This window comes from Rhamphochromis longiceps, linkage group LG2 (assembly GCF_057381845.1).
Source record: "Rhamphochromis longiceps isolate RC_006_pf linkage group LG2, R_longiceps_female_GT1.1, whole genome shotgun sequence".
Taxonomy (NCBI): Eukaryota; Metazoa; Chordata; class Actinopteri; order Cichliformes; family Cichlidae; genus Rhamphochromis; species Rhamphochromis longiceps.
In genome coordinates, this window is record NC_140558.1 from 40796606 (window position 1) to 40817526 (window position 20921).

Below are 20921 nucleotides of genomic sequence, written 5' to 3' on the forward strand. Positions count from 1 at the left end.
GTTGTAAGTTTGGTAGACTCCTCTGGTCCTCATGCAGAAGTATCCTTTAACAAGATACTGAACCACTTGTCCCTGATGCATCCATCAGGGTGCAAGTGTGTGTGTAAATGTTAGAAATCTTAAGCAGTATATGTCTGTGTTATTGGGTAAATGAGATTTGCAGTTGAAAGGCAGTATATAAGTACCAGGCCATGTTCTACAATGTGTGCCTTTCTCTTATTTTTGTATATATTTCTCCTGTTTGCCATTTATTCCTGCTCTCTGCTATTTAATACATATATATATATACACACACACATATATATAACACAAAAAATGACAACTTATAAATGATATTCTACAACACTCAGCTCTGTTAATAGCTTATCTAGTAGAGCACACAACATCACATTTCAACTTGAAGAGGCAAAAGAGCCACTAAACTTCAAACTGCTGCTCCTTATGGTTATATAGCTATTAAACATGCAGGAAATCCAAAGTGTGGGACCATTTCAGTAAGTACCATTTCAAAAGACAATCCTAAAACGGTAACATGCAATCTCTGCAGGCATACATTCCCCTGTTATTCATCAACCTTTAAGAAAATGCCCCATAATTTGAAACATGGATCCACTTGGCATGCCTGCTGGCTAAACATTAAAGTCTCTTTTATTTATCTATTTATTTATTTTATTTAGAAAGAGGGGCAATACATATTAATGAACAAGTTAACAAATGTAAATATGACAGATTATAGCCTTGGGCTAATTTGCATCTGCAGACCCTCTGGCAGGTTGGTGTTACACACAAGTTAGTAAAAACATACAGAGACACTATTTACAGGTCAGGTGACAAGGACAAAAACAGTGAGCACATTATATTAGAACAAACAATGACAAGAAGAGTGGACAAGAGAGGACAATATAGATAACAATAATGGAAACACATCAATTATATTGCAAAAACCCCAAAATTACACATGCCCTGACTGTCCTGATATTGCACTGACCCATTACACTAATAGTTGTAATACACTAACTCTTTCTCATGTCCAATATAAAGCATGATTAATTAAACATGATCACATGTTTGTGTGTCCCTGAGCCACCCTTTTAAGTGACTCTTAAAGATTGGGAGACTTGTACTTCCCTCACTGACAGTGGAAGAGTATTCCAGAAGCTCACTCCCTGATATGACAAAGCATCTATGAAAAGGTGCTCCGTCTAAATGCCAATTCACAATTACATCTCTCAGTGGCTCGAGTCAGTCGAGACCCGGCAACACTGCTAGACTTTTGTTTAATAAAATCACTGATTGGTGGAGGCACCAGACCATGTATAACGTTGTATATTAGACAGGCAGATTTAAATCATTTGAAATTAGTAAAATTTAGAAACTTGTATTTATCTCAAATTTGACAATGGTAATATAAAAAAGGTTTCTTATGTAATATTTTCAATGCTCTTTTGTAGCACACTTCGATTGGCCCAATAGCAGCAGAGCTCGTATAGGACCATCTTGTAACACAATATTCAATATGAGCCGGTATCATAGAGAGCAGGAATGTAATCGCTGCTGTGTCTGTTAATGATGTGCAGATATGTCTAAAGTTCTATATTAACATTTACAGTTTTCACTACTTTTTTAACATGTTTTTTAAAGGATAATTTTGAGTCTAGTAGCACTCCCAAACACTTAAATTCCTCAACATTAATTAGTTCTTGTGCACCCAAGAAAACTTTTACTGCAGCCACGGTTGTTTTAGGTTTACTAAAAAACATTGATACGGTCTTTTTAACATAAAGGCACAGGCATGAGTCATTCAGCCATTTTTGTAAATCATGTAATGCCAATGAAAGCTGATGGGCTGCATCATCAGCAGTTTTGGCTTGTGTAAAAATTACCATATCATCAGCATACATAATCGTGTCCACATTTTTGCACACATTGGGCAAGGCATTTACATAAAGTGAAAATAACAGGGGGCCTAGAATTGAACCCTGGGGGACACCTTGCGCACAGTAAAGATAGGGTGACTTGCTATTCTTTATTAGCACGCATTGTTTTCTATCTGATAGATAAGACTGTATCCATTTAACGGTGTGATTACTAAAGTTAAATGTTGACAGTCTAGACAAGAGCTTAAGATGATTCAGTGTCAAACGCACGGAAATCAAGAAAAACAGCCGCAACGTAACTGCTCTTGTCTAAGTAAGACTTCACTCTCTCAACAAAAACACAGACAGCCGTTTCAGTTGAGTGAAGAGTGCGAAACCCGAATTGGAGTCATTAAGATGTTCAATGATTTAGCAACCCACTTTTCTGCTATCTTTGAAAAGATGGGGAGTATGCTAATAGGTCGATAGTTAGCAGGGTCTATTTATCACCCAATTTATAAATTGGTGTAACTTTTGCCACCTTCCAACTCAGAGGAACGACTGCCTGCGTCATTGATAAATTAATAAGATGGGTCACAGGCACCAAAAGACAAGATTTATAATACTTCAAGAAATTGGTATGAAACCCACACTCATCCCTTGCTTTAGAACTTTTTAATTTAGAGATTATATTTTCTACTTCATTTTCTGTAATTTTTCAAATGTTGAACTTTGAATCTTCAGAAGAAACATCCTCTTTGGTGTCAGTATTCCCAATATTTTGTTGAGGGTCACAAGAATTAGAAAACACGTGTGCAATTTCATTAATAGTACTTTGGAAAAAAAATCATTTAATTTAGTAGCTAGGCTGAGAGGCTCTGATACCAGCTCACTGGCAAATTTAAGTTCAAGGTCTTTATCAGCATTATGCTTACTGTTACCAAGGAGTTAATATTTTCCCAAATTAGCTTACAATTTCCTTTAGCAATATTAATTACAGTCATGAAAAAAAATTTGCTTTTGCCATTCTCAAAGTCTGTGCGACTTTATTCCTTGCAGATATAAAATGTAATCAATCAGTATTTAATCCAGATTGTAACAATGTTTTAAGTAACTGGTCTCTGAGTCTCATAAGCTGTTTACACTCAGTATTAATCCAAAGCAAGGAATAAACTCGTTTCTTTCAATGGCTCTCGTTCTGAAACTGTGACAAGACCCCTTTAATAGAAGAGTATAATAGATCACAACATTTATTAGTGTCATCATATTATAGTATGCTATTCCAATCGAAATTATTTAGAGCTGCCATTAAATGTTGTTCTTGACTATTTGGAATCAATGTTTTTTTTATATTCATGCTTTTACTGACGTCTCAGTCGCTTTTAGTCAGCTTTCTGGAGAAGAATATGGCACTGTGGTCAGACCTACCATCCCCCCCAGTAGCTTTTCTGGCTACTGAAGCACATTAAAAATCATTAATAACTTTTCAGGTTCTCTGAACTTGAGGCTTTCCTCCTGCATGCTTTGGGAAGACTTAAAGTGTAGTTGTTGTTGTGATTTTGCTTCTCCACAGCCCAGGAATTTAAACTATGCTTTAATGTGTACTTACTTCATATCATAAATTTAAAAACAATTAACTCACTAACTAGGTGGCTTAATGACTTGTGCTCAACTAGGAAACCAATTACAGGAATGCCCAATAATAAATAATAAACAAGGGTTTTAAGTTTTACCTTTTTAGCCAGCTGTGTCAGAGGTTTAGTCCCAGCTAAATCCGTGAACCAGTTATTGATGGAGCTCTGTGACCTCGCTGTGACAAGCCAGAAATTATCCTTCTGGTTGACCTGTGGTTTACGCTTCCCTGTGTCTGGAAACGTGCTGTAGCGCAGCTTCTCTGCAATAATGCTGCTGAAGTTTGAGCTGATCTATAAAGAGAGAGGGGAACATGTAAGATGGCCAAAATCCAGCAGGGAGGGGGGGGGAGAATCTATCCAGTTGTGAATGGTATGCTAGAGCAGGAGCTGTGTTAAAATGAGCCATTACCTTGGAAGGGTTGAAGTTGACATTTTTGGCACTGCCATGTTCATCACCGGATACAGCTGGTTGGTTATTGAATCCTTGCTTCACATTCAATGCAGTCAACTCATCCTGAAACACATTTCAGCGAAGAGAAATGATATTTTTCATGCGACGTTAGTGTTTGAGATCCCAGACCACTGAGAAAGTCAGGATGTGTGGTTGATTGGTTTTGCAGACATGACGTAAACATAAATAACAATAAAAACATTTTTTTAATTATTATTGGGGAAACATAAAGAGTCACTTTTTCCATTTGCATCAACAGATTACATCAGGTTATTGCTGGATATGAACGAACAGGGATACCTCAGCTAGGCCAAACTCCAGTCTAAAAACTCAGCAAATAATTTACAGCTTGCTGGTAATAAAGATTAGCTTTGAAGGTCTGGTTATTCGTAAAAACAAACCATATGGCTATTAAACAGAAACAGTCACGCACAATCCAACACCGAGCGCATATTGTTTAAAACCACACAGTAAGACAATGGCTGCAGTTTATATCAAACTGCAACGCATCCGCCACCCGAAGAGTTAGCTTAGCAAACTCAGCGATCTTACCAAGTAGCTGATTGTCAACTAAGAAGGGCAAGCTAGCTAACAAACTGACAACTAGGTTCTGTTCATTGTTATTGCTAGGCCCAGACCGTTCACAGGACTGCAAGCTAGTGTTAGCTCGCACAGCTCCTCTGCCTACAATTTTCCTCGAGAAAACGTTACTCCCGGCCGTTCAGGGAGCACGTCGTCAAATCTGACCTCTTTTTGCTTTGGATCTTGCGGATAAACGTCCGGGGGGCCGAGTCGGGGCCGCTTTAATGGACGGTGTTCGTAACTTAAGATCCCGAAAGCAGCCATCATCCAGCGGCATCACAGCTAAGGCTTTCCTCCTTCCAGCAGCCTGGGGCGAGCTACAACAGCCAAACTCACTTCCGGCAGGGTTCCAGTCGTGAACTTCAAAATAAAAGTCAGGGAAACTAAATTGCATAAAAAGCTTTGTGCTTTTTAGTTACTCTAGTAAACCGCCAGTAGACCCTATACAGAAGAAGAAGTTACTCTAGTACAGGGGTCGGCAACCGGCGGCTCTTTAGTCCTTTTAGTGCGGCTCCGCGTGGTTTGGGAAAATAAATTAGTTTTTTTAAGTAATTAGCTTTTGTGTATTTTACTTATGTTAGTTCTTTTTTAACTTGTAGTTCTAAATTGGAAGATTATTGTGATATTGAAATATAAATCTAAAATGATATTCTATTATTTTTTTGATCGCTCAAAATAAGCCGCTCAAACAGCGCTCACGCCTCACAGACGACAGCTTACAGTCCTGCGTAAAGTTGAAAGTGACTTCGTACAGCCTCGATTTGCAGACGCTGTGCGCAGAGGTTCAGGAGCAGAAGTCCCGTTGTAAACATATCACGGCAGACCCGACGATGTTTCCATGAACAGGCTTTTCAGCATCTCTTTATTGACCACTTTTCACACACGGGTGCTGTACGCATACAGCCGGCTGTAGCTTTTCAGCTCACTGCCCGACACACACCAACACAACAGCATAGAGAGCACAGACGTTAAGGCGTGATTGCGGGCGCCGCTCAGGTGCGTCCGCCTCCCCTGCAGCGGGGCTGCACACATTAACCGGGTAAAATACATATTTAGGCAGAATTTTGCAAACATCTGCTTTTCATTTTCCAATAATTTTTTTAACAGTCAGGTCAAGGCTCCAAAAGTCCAAAGGCGATATAAGGGTGGCGGCTCACAACAGTTTTTGTTTGCTGGATCATTTTAGTTCAGCTGCGTGTCTTTGCTTTTGTTATATTTCTTTAAGAGTTCAAAGTGTGTTCATTACATAAATAAAATGTAATTTTCTCTGTAGCACTTCATGGATTTAAGCAACACACCTTAGTTCTTCACACAAAGCATAAAGGTAAAAAAAAAAAAAAACAATATATACAGTGTTATCTTCATTTTAGATGTCAAAAAGTATTTGCGGCGCCCAGTGTTTTCTTTTGCGTGGAAATTGCGTCCAAATGGCTCTTTGGGTGTTAAAGGTTGCTGACCCCTGCTCTAGTAAGTAAATAGAGAACAAATAATGTTTTTCCTTTCTGATTAAAAGTGTGCTATTAAAAACACTCACGTGTATTTGGTTATTAGGCTATTATATAATATTAGATTTAATTAGGGGGTATTTAGCTTTAATGTCTGACTAAAAAAATCTACATCCTGCATAATTTGTGGTCTCCCATTTAACCTTTAAAGCCTAGTCAACACACGCACGCACACAGATATACAAAATAAATATACATGGTTTTTATACATGGTGTAATACGGCAAAATAAGTTTGTACATCTCTAACTAACTGGAAAGTCAATATTTGGTATGAGCACTTTTATTCTTAAACACAGTCCGAACTCAGGCAAGCTTTCTTGTAATTTCTTTAAGATGTCTTCAGAAATAATCTTCCAGAAAATTTTCCATATTTAACTCCAGTTTCAGCACATTAGCAGTTATCTCAGTGTAATATGAAAATCTGTCCCTCCAGTTCGGACTGAGGAAGTCAGAGTCTGAGCTTTTAAGAAGAAAAAACTTCACAGTTAGTCAAACATTTCAAATATTTTCCTCCAAAAAAATAAAATAAAAAGTTACAACACAAAAACACTGTGGACTCTCTTCAAGTATACATTATAGCATGAAGGCAGCAGGTAAGGTTATTGTAAGGTGTGTGATGAGGAGGTAAATCCTGGGCAAAAAATATTAACATTCTGAGTCTGATATGCAATCATTTGGGGGTCCGAGAAAACACACACAAAGGTTACTCCAAATGAAATGCAGTGTAACTTTTGCATTATGTGGAATAGTTCAAGTTTCATAAATTAAAGGTATTCCCTTTACTCCTGTGTGACTTCACGATCTTCAGATATTTCCCTACCTTGTAAGGAATTAATGTTATTTACCAACAGCTGTTTATGCCAGTTTGGTGGATTTTCATACTGCAGGAAGAGGTGACCAGATGGGAAAGTCATATGTTCTATTTGTTACTTTCATGTTTCTTCACTTGGAGTTGATCTCAAGGGTTAAAAAAAAAAGGTGGATTTCTTAGTTTTGCTGAAGTGCATGTGGGCAGATTGTTGCTGAAATCTGCAGATTAGGACTTTACACTTTTGAAATGTTCTCATAAACCCCAATTTAACCTTTGCGTTTGTTGAACGCCTGCATACAGTACTGGAGGAGGCCTTAGATGTCATGTTCATGCGGGGTTATTCTGAAACAAAAGGCTTCACAATTCCCTAACGAGCTAATGGAATATTCATGTATAAATGTCTCTGTGACTTTTATAAAATAGACTGAAAAATAGGAGTTGACTGATACAGCGTGACTCGTCTGCGGCACTGTTACACTCACATTGGAAATGCTTTAAAATTCAGTAGAACCAGATGTGTTTTGTATTCCATGCATTCTTTTCCCCTGTCAAAAAAAAAAAAAAAAAAAAAACACACACTGTGTCTGCAGTACCCACAATGCAAATCATGTTTACTGGTAGCATTTGGTACTATTTCCTCAGGCTAATAGCCTCAAGCGGGAATAAAGTGAGGGTGATAAAGGCTGGTAAGCTCACTTCTTTTAACTGATTCTCATTTTGAAACTTGTAGCTAACTCTAGGCAAGTCACCCAAGGAAAAATCATCAGATGTTTTGCTGCTAAGGAGCAACAAGACACTTTACAAAACTTTCTTTTTCCCTCTATACTATACTGACTGCTCTTACTTTTAAAATAATGCAATTTCCTTTACCATTAAAACTAGAGTAGCATGAAGAAGGCTCAAGGCTTTCAGGCTGATAAAGACCTCCACAGCATGTATGAATCGAGTCTAGTAAATCAAAAGCATGTATCGAAATTATTTCAATGTGAAGATAAAACATGAATTGCCCTAGTTTGTTTTCTCAAGGAATGCAAAAGATCCTTTCCAAAAATTCCTCTGGTAACACTTTCCTGCGTATGCATTCATAACCTTTTGAGGAATCCAGAGACAAATCAAACAACCACATAACATCCTTGATGGACATCTTATAAGAATAGACTAGACACGTCACCAATAAATTAAAAATAGGTTTATTCAAAAAAACCTCTATATATCAAAAATCCCACATTTAACAAATTTATATTACAGCTTCACAATCTCAAGTGTACAAAGGCAATCTTGAAAATAAGGGATATTGCACTTTTCATGATTGTTCAGCACATACTCGAAGGCAGACGTTTGCAGTCCTCTCATGTGTGAAAACAGAACATGTACAGACACACCCTGATGGTTTTCAGTTTTGTTGCAAACCACACACCATACTTCAACACCTAAATGATCTTGCTGGCAAAACATTCAACTCCAGCATTTGAAAAGATGAGCTAATTTGAAAACACAGTGCTTGCATGCAGTCTAAAAAGAGCATGCTTACATGGCTAACTCCATTATATAACCTGGAATTGTTTACAGGTCTAGGCACATATCACATCTGCAATAATTTACTGAAATTATCTCATTACAGCAACAACAAAAAAACACAAACATTTTAGCCTCTTTTGGAAAGCCATTTTGAGGAATGAATAGAAGGTGATGTTTTTCAAATATACTGTATTTAATAATTAATTCAAACAAATAAATTCCTGACATAAACAAACAAACATCAGTAGCAATGCAAATAAGAAATTAAATCTGATCCACACCATTTTCTGCCTAACATTAATTTCCTGGACTGTCAGGTCTCAGTCATGGAAATAAAACTAATTTAGTGTCTGACTGATTAACTGAAAAAAAGAACCATCCTACGTCCTTCCAAGTGTCCACATGACACATAAAGTGCTATTGTCAGAGACGCAGCTCTGTTTCACTTGCAGCTAATTGTTTGGTGCCCAGGAAACAACTCCTGTGACACGGCGGCAAAGAGCAGGTGGCTGATAGATCTCACTTAGCATACTAAGATTTGATGTGCTGTTAGGAAGTGCTGTCTCTGTGTCTTTGGTGAGGAAATAAACGGACACGGTTGCATGGACAACCCATCAGTGGATTTCCTTACTCATCATTTTCACACTTGGCAGGATTTGTGTGTGTGTGCAAATCATTTATTCAGCTTGATATTTTGTAGGATCACAGCTCAGGTCCAAAGTTCAGCTCCAGCGTGTTTTATCTGTTTTGGTTTTCTGATGCTTCTATCATGGCTCTAAATCTTGAGTTTTCATCTGCCAGCAAGGCAACGGGACTGTCAAACTCCAAAATCTACGAGAATGAAAAGGATAAAACAAAATCAGCACTTGCATATAAAGTCTGGGCACGTTATCTCCAAACTTACTCCAACCGAAGATATTTCCCAGCGGCCGTGTATGAAAAGCATTTCAATATGTGGGAAATATTGTCCTCAGACAGCCTTTGCTGCACTTTGCTGAATCATAAGTTCCTATAAGGAGTAGCGATCACTCCCGGCACACAGTGGCCAACACTGTTTGAGCCATGTTGACATTATCAACGAGGCTCGAACAACAAAATATTTTGGGATCTTTTATAATACAGGCAAAGCCAAAGATTACAAAATGGAAATGTAATTGTCTTTTTAATGCAAAATGCATGAAGTAATGAACCATTTAGGTACATCTAATAGTAATAAAACAACACGCTTACGAATATCTGTGATTTTTTCACTCCACTGCACAGCCAAAAAACTGGGTGTAAATTCAAGCTATAAATCTTGTCTCTTCTGATGCATCCATCTTATTTTACTCTACTTACTGATGCCAAAAATGCAAACTCAACTGATTAAGGGATAAGGGCTGAAACACATAAACTGGTGACTACTTGTGTGCTTTTCATGTTATCAGCTACCATCAAGAGTCTTGAAAACTGCTCAAGTGAAACATGAACTGTCTCATTCCATCCGTCATATCAAACACACAGTAATTTAGGGAATATCACATCAACGATTGAGTTTCAACCACTGGACCGAGTTTCACAGTCAGACATACTGCATTTATATTCACCTGGCCGCTGTCCATGACCATGACTCTGCTGCAGCTCATCACTGTGTTGAGACGATGGGCGATGATGAGAGTAGTGCAGCTGCCAAACGCAGTGCGAATGGTCTCCTGGATGAGACGATCTGTCTCGGTGTCAATGGCTGCTGTTGCCTCATCCAATAAAAGGATCTTTAAAAAGAGACACATGCATTCATATTATGGGAGTTTGGTTACTTCGATTGCACTGTTTCATTGACTCTAACGACCCACATTATGGAATCGAGTAATTTTTTATAATATAAAAAAAACGATGCAAATATTGCTCAAAGCAAAGTTTTTGTTTTCAGTGAAGGAGAATTTATATGATGTGAGAGGCATTTGAGGGGCAGGTGTGTGATAGCTGATTTAATCAACCAAGGTTGCAGAAAAATAAGATGAAATAAGAAAACTGAAAGAAACCTTCCAAACAAAGCAAAGGCTGAAATTGTGGTGCACATGCATGGTTATTGACATATAAAGTTATGAAATAGTACTTCACAAAAATAGCTGAAAACAAATAAAATTATACGCTATGTCCTGATGATGTCTGACCTCATGCTATCAGTTCAGAAGCCGTACCAGCTATGGGATACCACCAGCAGGGGGCAGTGGTATCCCATGCAGGTGGTTGTATGGCAAGACTGATTATTCATTTCAGTTTATCAACTATTCCACATGGAAATATAAACCAGCAGCATTATACAATCAGCACCTTGCTGTTTCTCAGCAGGGCTCTGGCCACACAGAGGAGCTGCCGCTCTCCCACTGAGAAGTTCTCTCCGTTCTCTGTCACCTCTGAGTGGAGTGAATGAGGCAGCTGGCTGACCTGAGGAAGGTCAAAGGGACATAAAGATGTAAAAGGAAGCTGCTTTAGTCATGTAAAATATAATTTACACTCCAACCAATTTGTAACTCACCATTTCTTTTATATGTGTCTTCTCGAGAGCTTCCCAGACCTCAGCATCAGAGTATTGATCCCATGGGTCTAAATTGCTCCTATTGGAAATAAACCATGGTATTGACGTTCATACTGATTATACATTATGACAGTGATAAATGGACAACACTTATATATTATACTATTATACTTTTCTAGTCTCATGAAGTGTGTTTTTTTATGCAGAGGACCACACACCCTCACAAATTGGTACATCTGGGGCAGGTTTTAGGGTGATCGAAGCAAACTCAACCTCCTGAAATGCATCTGCCCGTGTCTATTTCACATTATGACAAGAAGGGCAGCATACTCTGATCCTGAGCTCAAAACAATCCATGGCCAGGATCGATTCTGACCTGCAGCTGAGGGAATTCATTCACAAAACAGAGGTGCTTTTTTGCTTTTGAATACTCTGGCCTGTCAGACCTAGCACCCCTGTTGTTTAATTTCTTAACACAAAGCATCATTTTTCCTTTTTGTAATGGGCACACATCAGATCACCGCTGTGCACACACAGCAGCGACATCTTCCAACATCTCCCAAAAGCCAATTTCAGGCAAAATTGAAAACACAATCACAGACACTGAGTGACTAGATGGAAAATATCCTGCTCACTTTTGATGTTCAACACATATACTATAGCTTTAAACAGATGGGCTGACTATAGGCACTTTCGAGGAAGAGAGTAGCTATCTACCTGGTTGTACAACTAAAACAAATTTTCCATTAAAGCAGATGCATTAATTGCCAAAACGTTGGTGTTTTCTGATATGATTTTTTAGCCAAAAGATTTTTAAGGTAGTTCAATAAACCAGTTGCAGTGATTAATAATGAAAGTAATTATCAATGGATTACCTGATAGTACCGATGAAGAGCACAGGCTCTTGAGGAATAATAGCTAGCTTGCTCCGCAGGTCATACAGACCGATCTGTGCAACATTGACTCCATCAATGATAATAGAGCCCCCAGTCAGCTCCACAAGTCTGAACAAAGCTACTCCTAGGGAGGACTTTCCTGCAAACGCATATAGAAAACATGCTGCGTTAACAAATGCAGACACATTTAAGTGGAAACGGAAGCTGAAAAGTCTGCCGGCTGGGGAACTGAAAAGGTCAGTCGTACCTGATCCAGTGCGGCCCACAATGCCGATGGTTTCTTCAGGCAGGATAGTGAAGGACAGGTTCTTAAGCACCAGCGGCAGATCATCGCGATAACGCATCTCAACATCCTGAAAGGTGATCTTTCCCTCCTGAGGCCAGGAGGGGGCAGGTTGGGCTGCCTCAGGACTTTGTCTAGGTGCTTCGCTCTCAAGAGTCTTAGATAAGGAAAAGGTGATGGTATCTGGCATTAATCTGTAAATCTCTGTGTAGGGGCAAGCCCCCTAACTGATTTGTAGTGATTTTCTTTCTATGAGATTTTCTTGGCACGTCAGAAGAAAAAGTTGAGCTGATATTGTGGTTTGATGGCAGTTGTGTGACATAAGCTCTATCATGTGCCCTGGAGTGTGTTAATACTGCACAAGAGGTTTCTATCATTCCTAATCAAATGCTTGTGACACACACACACACACACACACACACACACACACACACACACACACACACACACACACACACACACACACACACACACACACACACGGACTTGCCAACAGCCTTGAATTAAAACGGTGTCATATATCTCATGTGGTCTGGTCTAGTGCTGTTATTTCAGACATGCTGTTACACAATCTACCTTTCTCACTGTGCTAATCAATGCTGTTACCTTTATATAATGATTGATCCTCTCAACAGATGTAAAGCGAGCTTCTGTCTCGGTGAGGAGCCGCACGGTAAACTGAAACAAGCCAGTCAGCTGGAAGAGAAAGAAAAGCAGAGGGGTAAAAAGGTTAATGATTAACAGTGTCACACCAATTACTATGAAACACTCGCTATTTATGTGCGCTGCCCCCCTTCAGCAATTGAGCAATAAAACAACTGGCAATTTACAGCCTAATAAACAGGTTTGCTGATATGGCTCCTTCACGATCTTGTTAATCGATTTCAATTCTCTGTGTCGATTATAACATGCAGTAAAGAACAGAATCTTAAAAAACCAAAAACTGGGCAATGAGAAAACAAACATATTTCTAAGACACACTGTGAAAATCATCCTGTCTGTGTACAGCAAGGTGAGAGTGTGCGTTAAAGCCAGACCATGTAACCTGTGCTAATCAATGGCTGCTTCATGCAGTGCTACAAGACCCATATTAAGCAGCAAATAACAGCTAAAATACTGCAGAATAAAAAAGATGAATGATGTTTTGTTCTGTCAAACACAAAAAGCCTCATTTTAATCTGTCTCTTCAAATCGATGAAGCAAACATTAAAACTAGGCAAGGTGAAGATGCCAAGAATGACAATGGTAACCCTGTTAGAGTTCAATGTTCCACCTTGAACTCTTACTTCATGGGATTCCTGTGGTTATATTGTGGTTACGTAACTCCTACCCAAACAATGGTGCAGACAAAGCTTACCACCCATGGCAGCAACCAGAACACCCACACTGAAGAATCTGTTCAGGACTAACTTGAAATTCTCAACAAAGAGCTCCCAGTGTTGACTAAAATCCCTGTCTGATTAAGCATCCACAGGATGCGCCTGCAACAAGACCTATCCGGCCCGTGCTGTACACGTTGGCAACATCCAGCCACATGTGCTTGCCCCAAACTGCCTGGACCAGTTTTCTCAATAAGGTTAAGTACACAAGGCGATCGGTGTATATTCAGACAAGTTTTAACTCACATTTAGACGCACACAGTTATAGAGGCTGCCTTGCTACCCTTCCTACACAGCCCGGAGCTTCAAACTGTCAACTTTTTTGCCATTCAGAGGACCAGAGCCGTCAGTGTTTTTGCACATTCTGTGTTACTACATGAGTTTGTTTACACACCTGCACTGCATATGATATGGCCAAGCCTGCGTAGGCTGGAGGTATCTGATTGTGCATGAAGACAATGAGCAGTGCTACAGCAGTGATAAGGGAGATACTGATGAGGTCCAGGCGGATAGCCAGCCAACGCATTGCACAGCTGAAGAGGTAGTTTGAGGCCTGGTTGGTGTCCAGCAATTCCTGATATCTGAAAAAAAAAGAGAGGGAGAGAAAGAGAGATACCGTAAACTAATTTCAGCCAGAGTAGAAGCAAGCAGAGCTCTGCACTCTCCTGCTTGCTGAGGGGAAATATTCTGGTATGGGCTCTGGTATGTTTACTAACAGAGGAGCAAACTCAAAAACTACAAGAAGAGATAAGATGAAATTAAAGTTTAATGATGCCCATAGCTAGCCTTGTACTCACCTTTGGAGGAAATCATGCCCTCTTCCATAGGCATGGATGGTGGAGAGGCCTTGAAGGCTGCTGGTGATGTGAGAGGTGAATGGTGATTGGCTGATATTCTCCAGGCGCTTTAGCTCACGAAGCAGTACCCTGCAAGTGAACAATGAAAATCATACATTGAACTTCCATGAAATTCACATTTTTATTTAAAATACATAGCTCAGTATTGATGATACTCTGAGCCGTTTCCACTGTGTATACATCACAGAAGCAGATATATTAGAAACACATTAGAACTCATTTATGTTGTGATTTGCAGCCCTAAATGGTTATGAAAATCCTAATGAGTCAGCACACTGCAGAACTGTAAAGCCTCCACTCATCTTAGTCTCATTTGAATGAAAATTATAAGGCATTGTGAGAAAGTGCGCTCTAGCATGTGCGGGGTAAATGGTTCAAATGGATTACATTCAACTGGAAATCACAAAAGACGAGCCGGAGTACGTGCAAAAGAGACAATTTTATGAAACACGAGAGTAATGTTTGTTTTGACAACCAACGCACGTATGTTATATTTCAGTTAAATTGACAGTGCAGCTTTCAGCCACATTTTTACTTTACTTGCACTGGCCTCTATTTCGGAGGGAAAACTGACCTCACACGTTAATACCGAAACACAAGTGAGGAGTGAAGGAATGGAGAACGCATCAGCTTTAACGATCCAAGAGCGCTGCAGACAAATCATGATGAAATGACGGGCAGAGACGGATCGGCACATGGTCCAAAACATGGCACCAGTTTTTCTTACTTCCCTACCGTTTCCCTCTATCTGATGCTTGTGCAACATTATGAGCAGTGTTTCATACACACAGACAGCCAGACATCAGACTCGCCATTCGAGACAAAGTGTCGGGGAGAGAGTTATACTGACAAAGGTGTGGTGTCTTCCTATTTTTAGATGCCAAGACTGAACGAACAGTACATGGGAATTACACATCTCCTATGAATCATTCAGTTTTCTCATAAAAAGCTGCGAAGAGAGACGGAAGGAACATGACACTTCCTCGCTTCGAGGCTGTGATCCAGACAAACATGTTTATGCCCTGGGCTGCTCCGTCTCAGAATTCAATAAAAAGCTGCTTTAGAAGTGGGTAATATCAATGGGAGATCTAGGTTGATGTAACATCCATAAATATCTCGGGATGTCGTGACTTTGTCAGATACAGCATTTCGTCCTGTTCAACAGCATTGCCAAGGGTCATCACTACCTTCCAGTGACAGGTGGGGATCATCTCTTCCTTCTGGGTCTCTGTTGTTTACTCAGAATTCATCACTAATTCCTGCACTACCCATAAATAAAATGTTTCTTTAAAGATGACTGAAGATGCTTAGTGATTTATTAATCACTCGAGAGACAAAAATGGTGTCAAGTCTGATTAAAGTAATCAAGAATTCCAGTTTAAAAATATCAAGCGGTACATACAGAGATTGGGAGGGAAAGTTTTAAATGTCTGAGCTCCCTGAAACTAAATCCACCTCCAAACATAATCATAGCTACTGTATATCAGTTTATCTTATATTTGTCATTATGATACAAGTCTAAAAGTCAAAAACACTCATAGTTTTATGTGTTTAAATCGAAATGTGCTTTCAGATTTCACATCGGAGCAGCAATAACACAGAGACTCGTGAGCTTCTTGAGCTCACTGATAGAGGAAATAACAATATGCTCTGGTTATTTCCCGAGACTCCGGCGAGCTGTTGTTTCCCTCTGTGGTTTCACCTATATTGCACAACTGCTGAAAAAATTATATAAAATGACTAGGTGCATTTGCAAAATTTACTATGGAACAGATCAGTTCAGATAAAGATTATCACAGTACTTCTTTCCATGGTATTTACCTTTAGCAGTCTCTCTCTGTGGTCCAAAGTGACTCCATATTAAACACTACTGATTAGAGCATGTTTTAAATAAGTGGAGAAGATTTTAACTGGCGGCTTGTTTGTGTTTGTCTTTTACTTTTGCACCTTGTGGTCTTGTTACATAATTTCTTTGTGCAAGCAACTGTACAATGACAATAAAAGTTCTCAGTCTGAATAATGGCAAATGGTCAGTATTTGTATAGCGCTTTACTTGGTCCTAAGGACCCCAAAGCACTTTACACAATCATCCACCCATCCACACACTGGTGATGGCAGCTACACTGTAGCCACAGCCACCCTGGGGCGCACTGACAGAGGCGAGGCTGCCGGACACTGGCGCCACCGGGCCCTCTGACCACCACCAGTAGGCAACGGGTAAAGTGTCTCGCCCAAGGACACAACGACCGAGACTGTCCGAGCCGGGGCTCGAACCGGCAACCTTCCGATTACAAGGCGAAGGCCCAACTCTTGAGCCAGGATCGCCCCCAGTAAGTGCAGTAGTGAGTTAAATATTTTTGGATTAGCAGTTCTCAAGACTTGTACCAGACTTTCACCCAGACTGAATGATCCCTGCTCATATTCGTGTATGGGAAGAATGTCTTAAGCAATAGTTTTCCAGGCTTTCTGAAAGCCTTTCAAAGTTTATCTTTGGCTGTTTTTTTACTCCACACATTTTCAGTCTAGTTCTTGTACCTGATCATCTTCAGAGGAATATGTTGACCTATGAATCATTCACGCATAAAAAGGCAACAAACTCAAAGGAAGAACCAGTGTTGTGTGTACACCTAACAGACAATCAACGATAGAACCAATTTTATATTCTGTCTTTTGATATGTTGTTATTTGCAGCTTGCTATGTTATGTGACAAAAGAAATGGCAAGCCCGGGGATCATCTTCAGCAGATGAAAGTTGTGTCCTTAATAAATAGGAAAAAAAGCCAGAAAAGGCTTGACATAGGACCTGAGAGATACATCTGTCCCTTCAGCTTATCTACTGTTTGTCGAAGCCTCATCAGAAATGGTCACAGTGGAGGCTTCGCTGTCAAGAAGCCATTCTTAAAAAGGGCAAACAGGGAGAAACACCGAGGTTTGCTAAATTACACAAGAACTGGACTGAAAGTGAATGACAAAAGGTCTTATGGAGTGAGGAATCCAAATTTGACATTTTTGGTTCAAATCATTGTCAAATTGCACAGAGGAGGTCAGGAGAGTGGTACAACAGTGAGTGTCTACAGCTATCTGTAAAACAGTGATGGTGTTGGGAAATTATGAATGCAGAAAGTAGTATATAAGTATATTCACTGACAATTATTAGCCCGAAGCAGCTTACCACTAAGTTCAACCATCACAAGTACGTGACAAGGCCTTTCCCTAACAGAAAACTAAAACTTATTCAATCGTTTAAGCCTCAAAGAGGCCTTTGAAGTCTTTGAAAAGGCCTTTGAAAAGGAGACATGACAGAGACATGTAGCTTTTACAAAATGTCATCACTCTAAGGGTCTAAATTTCAAACTATTTCACACACAGAAGAGTAGACAGTTTGATTTATTTTCATGTATTTTTGGTTTTACTTCAGTCACTCGTGATGTTTTGATGAGCAGTTCTCAAGAAAGCTGCAACCCACAATCTGCCAGCTCTGCATGGCCACATTTTAAAAAGGAACAAACAAACACACACACAGGTCTGTTTTCATATCTTAGTGGGGACATCTAATTGACATAATGCTTTCCCTAAAGGCTCACCCTAACCCTAACCATCAAAAATGAATGCCTAACCCTAACCTGATTGTAACCCTGACACTAAAACCACATTTTGAGTCTCACAAATGCCTTCAAATTCATAGGGATGGGATATTGTCCCCATAAAGTCTGCTGGTCCCCACAAGTATAGTAACATTCCAATATTTGGTCCCCACTGGGGTGATTAGATCCAAACTGACTAAACTAAGCGTAAGGCAAAGAGTATGTTTGTGTACAAGAACTTGAGCCACATGACAAATGCTAAGAGCAAGTCTTAAATTTTGATATATCTAACCTAAACTTTGTGCACTGTGTCATATTCCCTCAGTGCAAAAATGGGAAAAGTAAAACAAAACAGGAAAAGAGCCAAAAGGCTTTGAGAATCACCAGCTTTCCTCCATTCTCAAGTAATTTCTCAGTCCTTGTTATAGCTGGATTTAATTTTCTTTATCGAAGCATCCATCAGGCTTAAAGAAAATCTGCTTAACTTTGCTTTCTTCACTGCTGTCAGATAAAGGCTGGACTTTAGAAAAGTGTCTCTCTTAAAACTTTGAATTTTAAAATGAGAGACACTAAAAATGAAGGGTATTGTTTCAATCTGTGGACCAGAACTAAACGAGATGAGAACTAAACAAAAGAAAACAAAAATGCAGGTGTTCTGATTAGTGAGTGACTTATCACCCTAACTTTGACGATCTACGGTGGGCTTTTTGCCTGTGTTAGCTCTGTGTGTTAAGCCTCACCTTTACTGCATGCACTTCACTCTTATCAACTCCATGTAGAGAAAATAAGAGGCAGCTGTCAGTTAAAAATACAACTCATAGGGGAAAGCAACTTACTGCTCTCCAATTACTTTGCATTGCATGACGGTATCTCCTTGTCAGTTACGCTTGCTTTGAAAAAAAAAAAGACTTTAAGCATCTGTGTGGTGGGATGAACCACCAAGAGACTAGCGGACCCGTAACTTTTGTAAACTTATGAAGGCAGGAAAAATGGAGAAACTGTGTGATCATGACTCTTGGTATGCCTGCATGTGGAGCATGTTTTTAGTGTACACAAATCACACTTTTAGCACATAGTTGATACAATCTTTCAAAAGTGGATATTCTGGGGTCAATAATTTGAGGGACCATACAGTATTAGCTACTTGAATTTTCAGAATTTCTATTATGTCCATATCTATCATAGAAAACAGCTCTTTTACTAAAAACTGGATAAATTATAGAGGTTTTACTCTTGATTTTTTAAGTTTTAGACTAAAATAAAGTCACATGAAGGCTCTTTACCCTTGGCTCAGCTCAATCATGTTGGCACACTTCATTCATCCATGGAAGCATACACCAGATACTGGGTGAGAGGTTACGCCGACAGCCACTTTAGAATGACGAATTAAAATGACAAGCAGAGAATCTTCTTGCTTGGCAGCCAATGCACCACTGTGCTCCCAAGCTGTTCTACTAGTTAACTCATGTTATAAACCTAACTATCTATCAAGTTAGCTAGTCAACGCTGAATCCCAAGTTGAGTTTCAAAGCCATGATCACAACTGCATTCACAGACACATTGTTAATCGTCACGCATTTATCCAAACCCAGATGGATGCATCATGGGGTACTTGGGGTTCAATATTAGTTACAGTGAAATTTATTGCTTTTCATAAAAAGCTTAAGTCATTTTGTCTGTATGGAGCAATTTCACAGTATGGAGCTGACCATCGTACATTGTCTGCATTATAGTCTTGGAAAAAATAACAAAAGCCAAGATTAGGACGAGAGTGTTGAATGTCTGACCTGGAAAGACGATTGACAATGTAGAGAAAGCCTCCCAGAGGCAGGACTGAAATGAGGAACCAGGGGAAGACAATGCCCACCATTCCCAAGCAAAGCAGCACCAGGGACAGGTTCTGCAGGAGCATCTCAGCTTGCATGGTGAGACGCACATCCACTGTGGAGATAAAGTACATCAGATGCACTGTGTAGAGTCTCTCTAGGTCCCACTAAGTGTCTTTTGTCAGGGGAAAATCTATGAGCGGCAAAAAAACAGCAGAGTCTGCGAAAATATTAAACCCAACCACCCAAAGAAACAACAGCTCACAAATCAACATGTCAAGCAAAGACACCAGTGAAGTGCATAACAGAGAGCCACTCACTAGGGAAAACGCTCCATGTCAAATCACACTGTGTCTTTGCACTACACCTTGTCAACCAGGGTGACTTCACTGACTGAAAGGTCTCCTGGGGGAAAGGTTCACAGTCAAGACAAATCAAGACTCACCCTCGTCCATGTCCCTAGAGAAGCGGGTCAGGATACGACCCAGAGGTGTTGTATCAAAAAAGTGCATAGGGCAATGGAGGATCCGGCTGAACAGCTTGTCGTGGAGCACGGAGGCAGCCTTCACGGTGCACTGTCAACACAGACAACACATGTTGTGCTTGAACACGAGACCTGACACGTGTAAACAACAACCGTATGGACACATTCATTGCTTGGATAAACAGACAGTTGGAGTGAAATTGTCTGTTAGTCGACACAGTTTTAAACCTCAAAGCACAGCGGGTACAGTGGAACACATATGTTGCCCGAGTGTTATAAATGCTACATATGCTATGCATGTGCACAGTGGTGGGTAGCTGTCATGCACAGAGTAGTGCTGTCAAATCTTCATTTATGATGAGTTTCCGGGAGGCTGACATAAAAGGTCATGACCTACTGCGCATGAGACATTTCAACAATTGGACAGAAATTACATGTGGCAGCAGAGAACAAATTAATTCTATTACCGGTAATGGAATATTTAACACTCACAAAGATCTCATCACAGCTAGAGGTAAAAAAAAGATTAGCCATCTTTGAAAAATTAGCAATTTTAAGTGGCACACATTAACGTGGGGATCTAACCTCTGCAGTGCAGTGTCAGGATGGGTTAGCTTGAAAACGAGGATGCACACTCGAGGGGATGCTGAAATACACGAGCGTGCACGCACACACACAGACGCACACTCACAAGCTCTTTCTCTCTGCTTCTTTGTCTCCGTTTCTCATAAAGAAA

The 20921-nt window shown here is 39.8% G+C and overlaps 2 protein-coding genes across 7 annotated transcripts in view; both read right to left on the reverse strand.

The window, feature by feature from the left end:
* med12 (mediator complex subunit 12) overlaps window positions 1–4846 on the reverse strand; it is a 38793-nt gene extending 33947 nt beyond the window's left edge. For all 6 annotated transcript variants that reach the window (XM_085429051.1, XM_085429050.1, XM_085429047.1 and 3 more), the window contains exons 1-3: window positions 4689–4846; window positions 3900–4004; window positions 3590–3781 (exon numbers count right to left, since the gene is read on the reverse strand). In XM_085429051.1, the coding sequence (XP_085285177.1) occupies window positions 3590–3781; window positions 3900–4004; window positions 4689–4790 (399 nt within the window). In that variant the 5' untranslated portion in view covers window positions 4791–4846. The remainder of the gene's footprint in view (window positions 1–3589; window positions 3782–3899; window positions 4005–4688) is intronic.
* Window positions 4847–8031: 3185 nt separating this feature from the next.
* LOC146677975 (ATP-binding cassette sub-family C member 5) overlaps window positions 8032–20921 on the reverse strand; it is a 29665-nt gene continuing 16775 nt past the window's right edge. Inside the window, exons 19-29 of the mRNA XM_085429054.1 lie at window positions 20147–20276; window positions 19663–19816; window positions 14232–14360; window positions 13829–14015; window positions 12662–12751; window positions 12020–12212; window positions 11752–11911; window positions 10877–10955; window positions 10672–10785; window positions 9945–10109; window positions 8032–9189 (exon numbers count right to left, since the gene is read on the reverse strand). Of these exons, the coding sequence (XP_085285180.1) occupies window positions 9097–9189; window positions 9945–10109; window positions 10672–10785; window positions 10877–10955; window positions 11752–11911; window positions 12020–12212; window positions 12662–12751; window positions 13829–14015; window positions 14232–14360; window positions 19663–19816; window positions 20147–20276 (1494 nt within the window). The 3' untranslated portion in view covers window positions 8032–9096. The remainder of the gene's footprint in view (window positions 9190–9944; window positions 10110–10671; window positions 10786–10876; window positions 10956–11751; window positions 11912–12019; window positions 12213–12661; window positions 12752–13828; window positions 14016–14231; window positions 14361–19662; window positions 19817–20146; window positions 20277–20921) is intronic.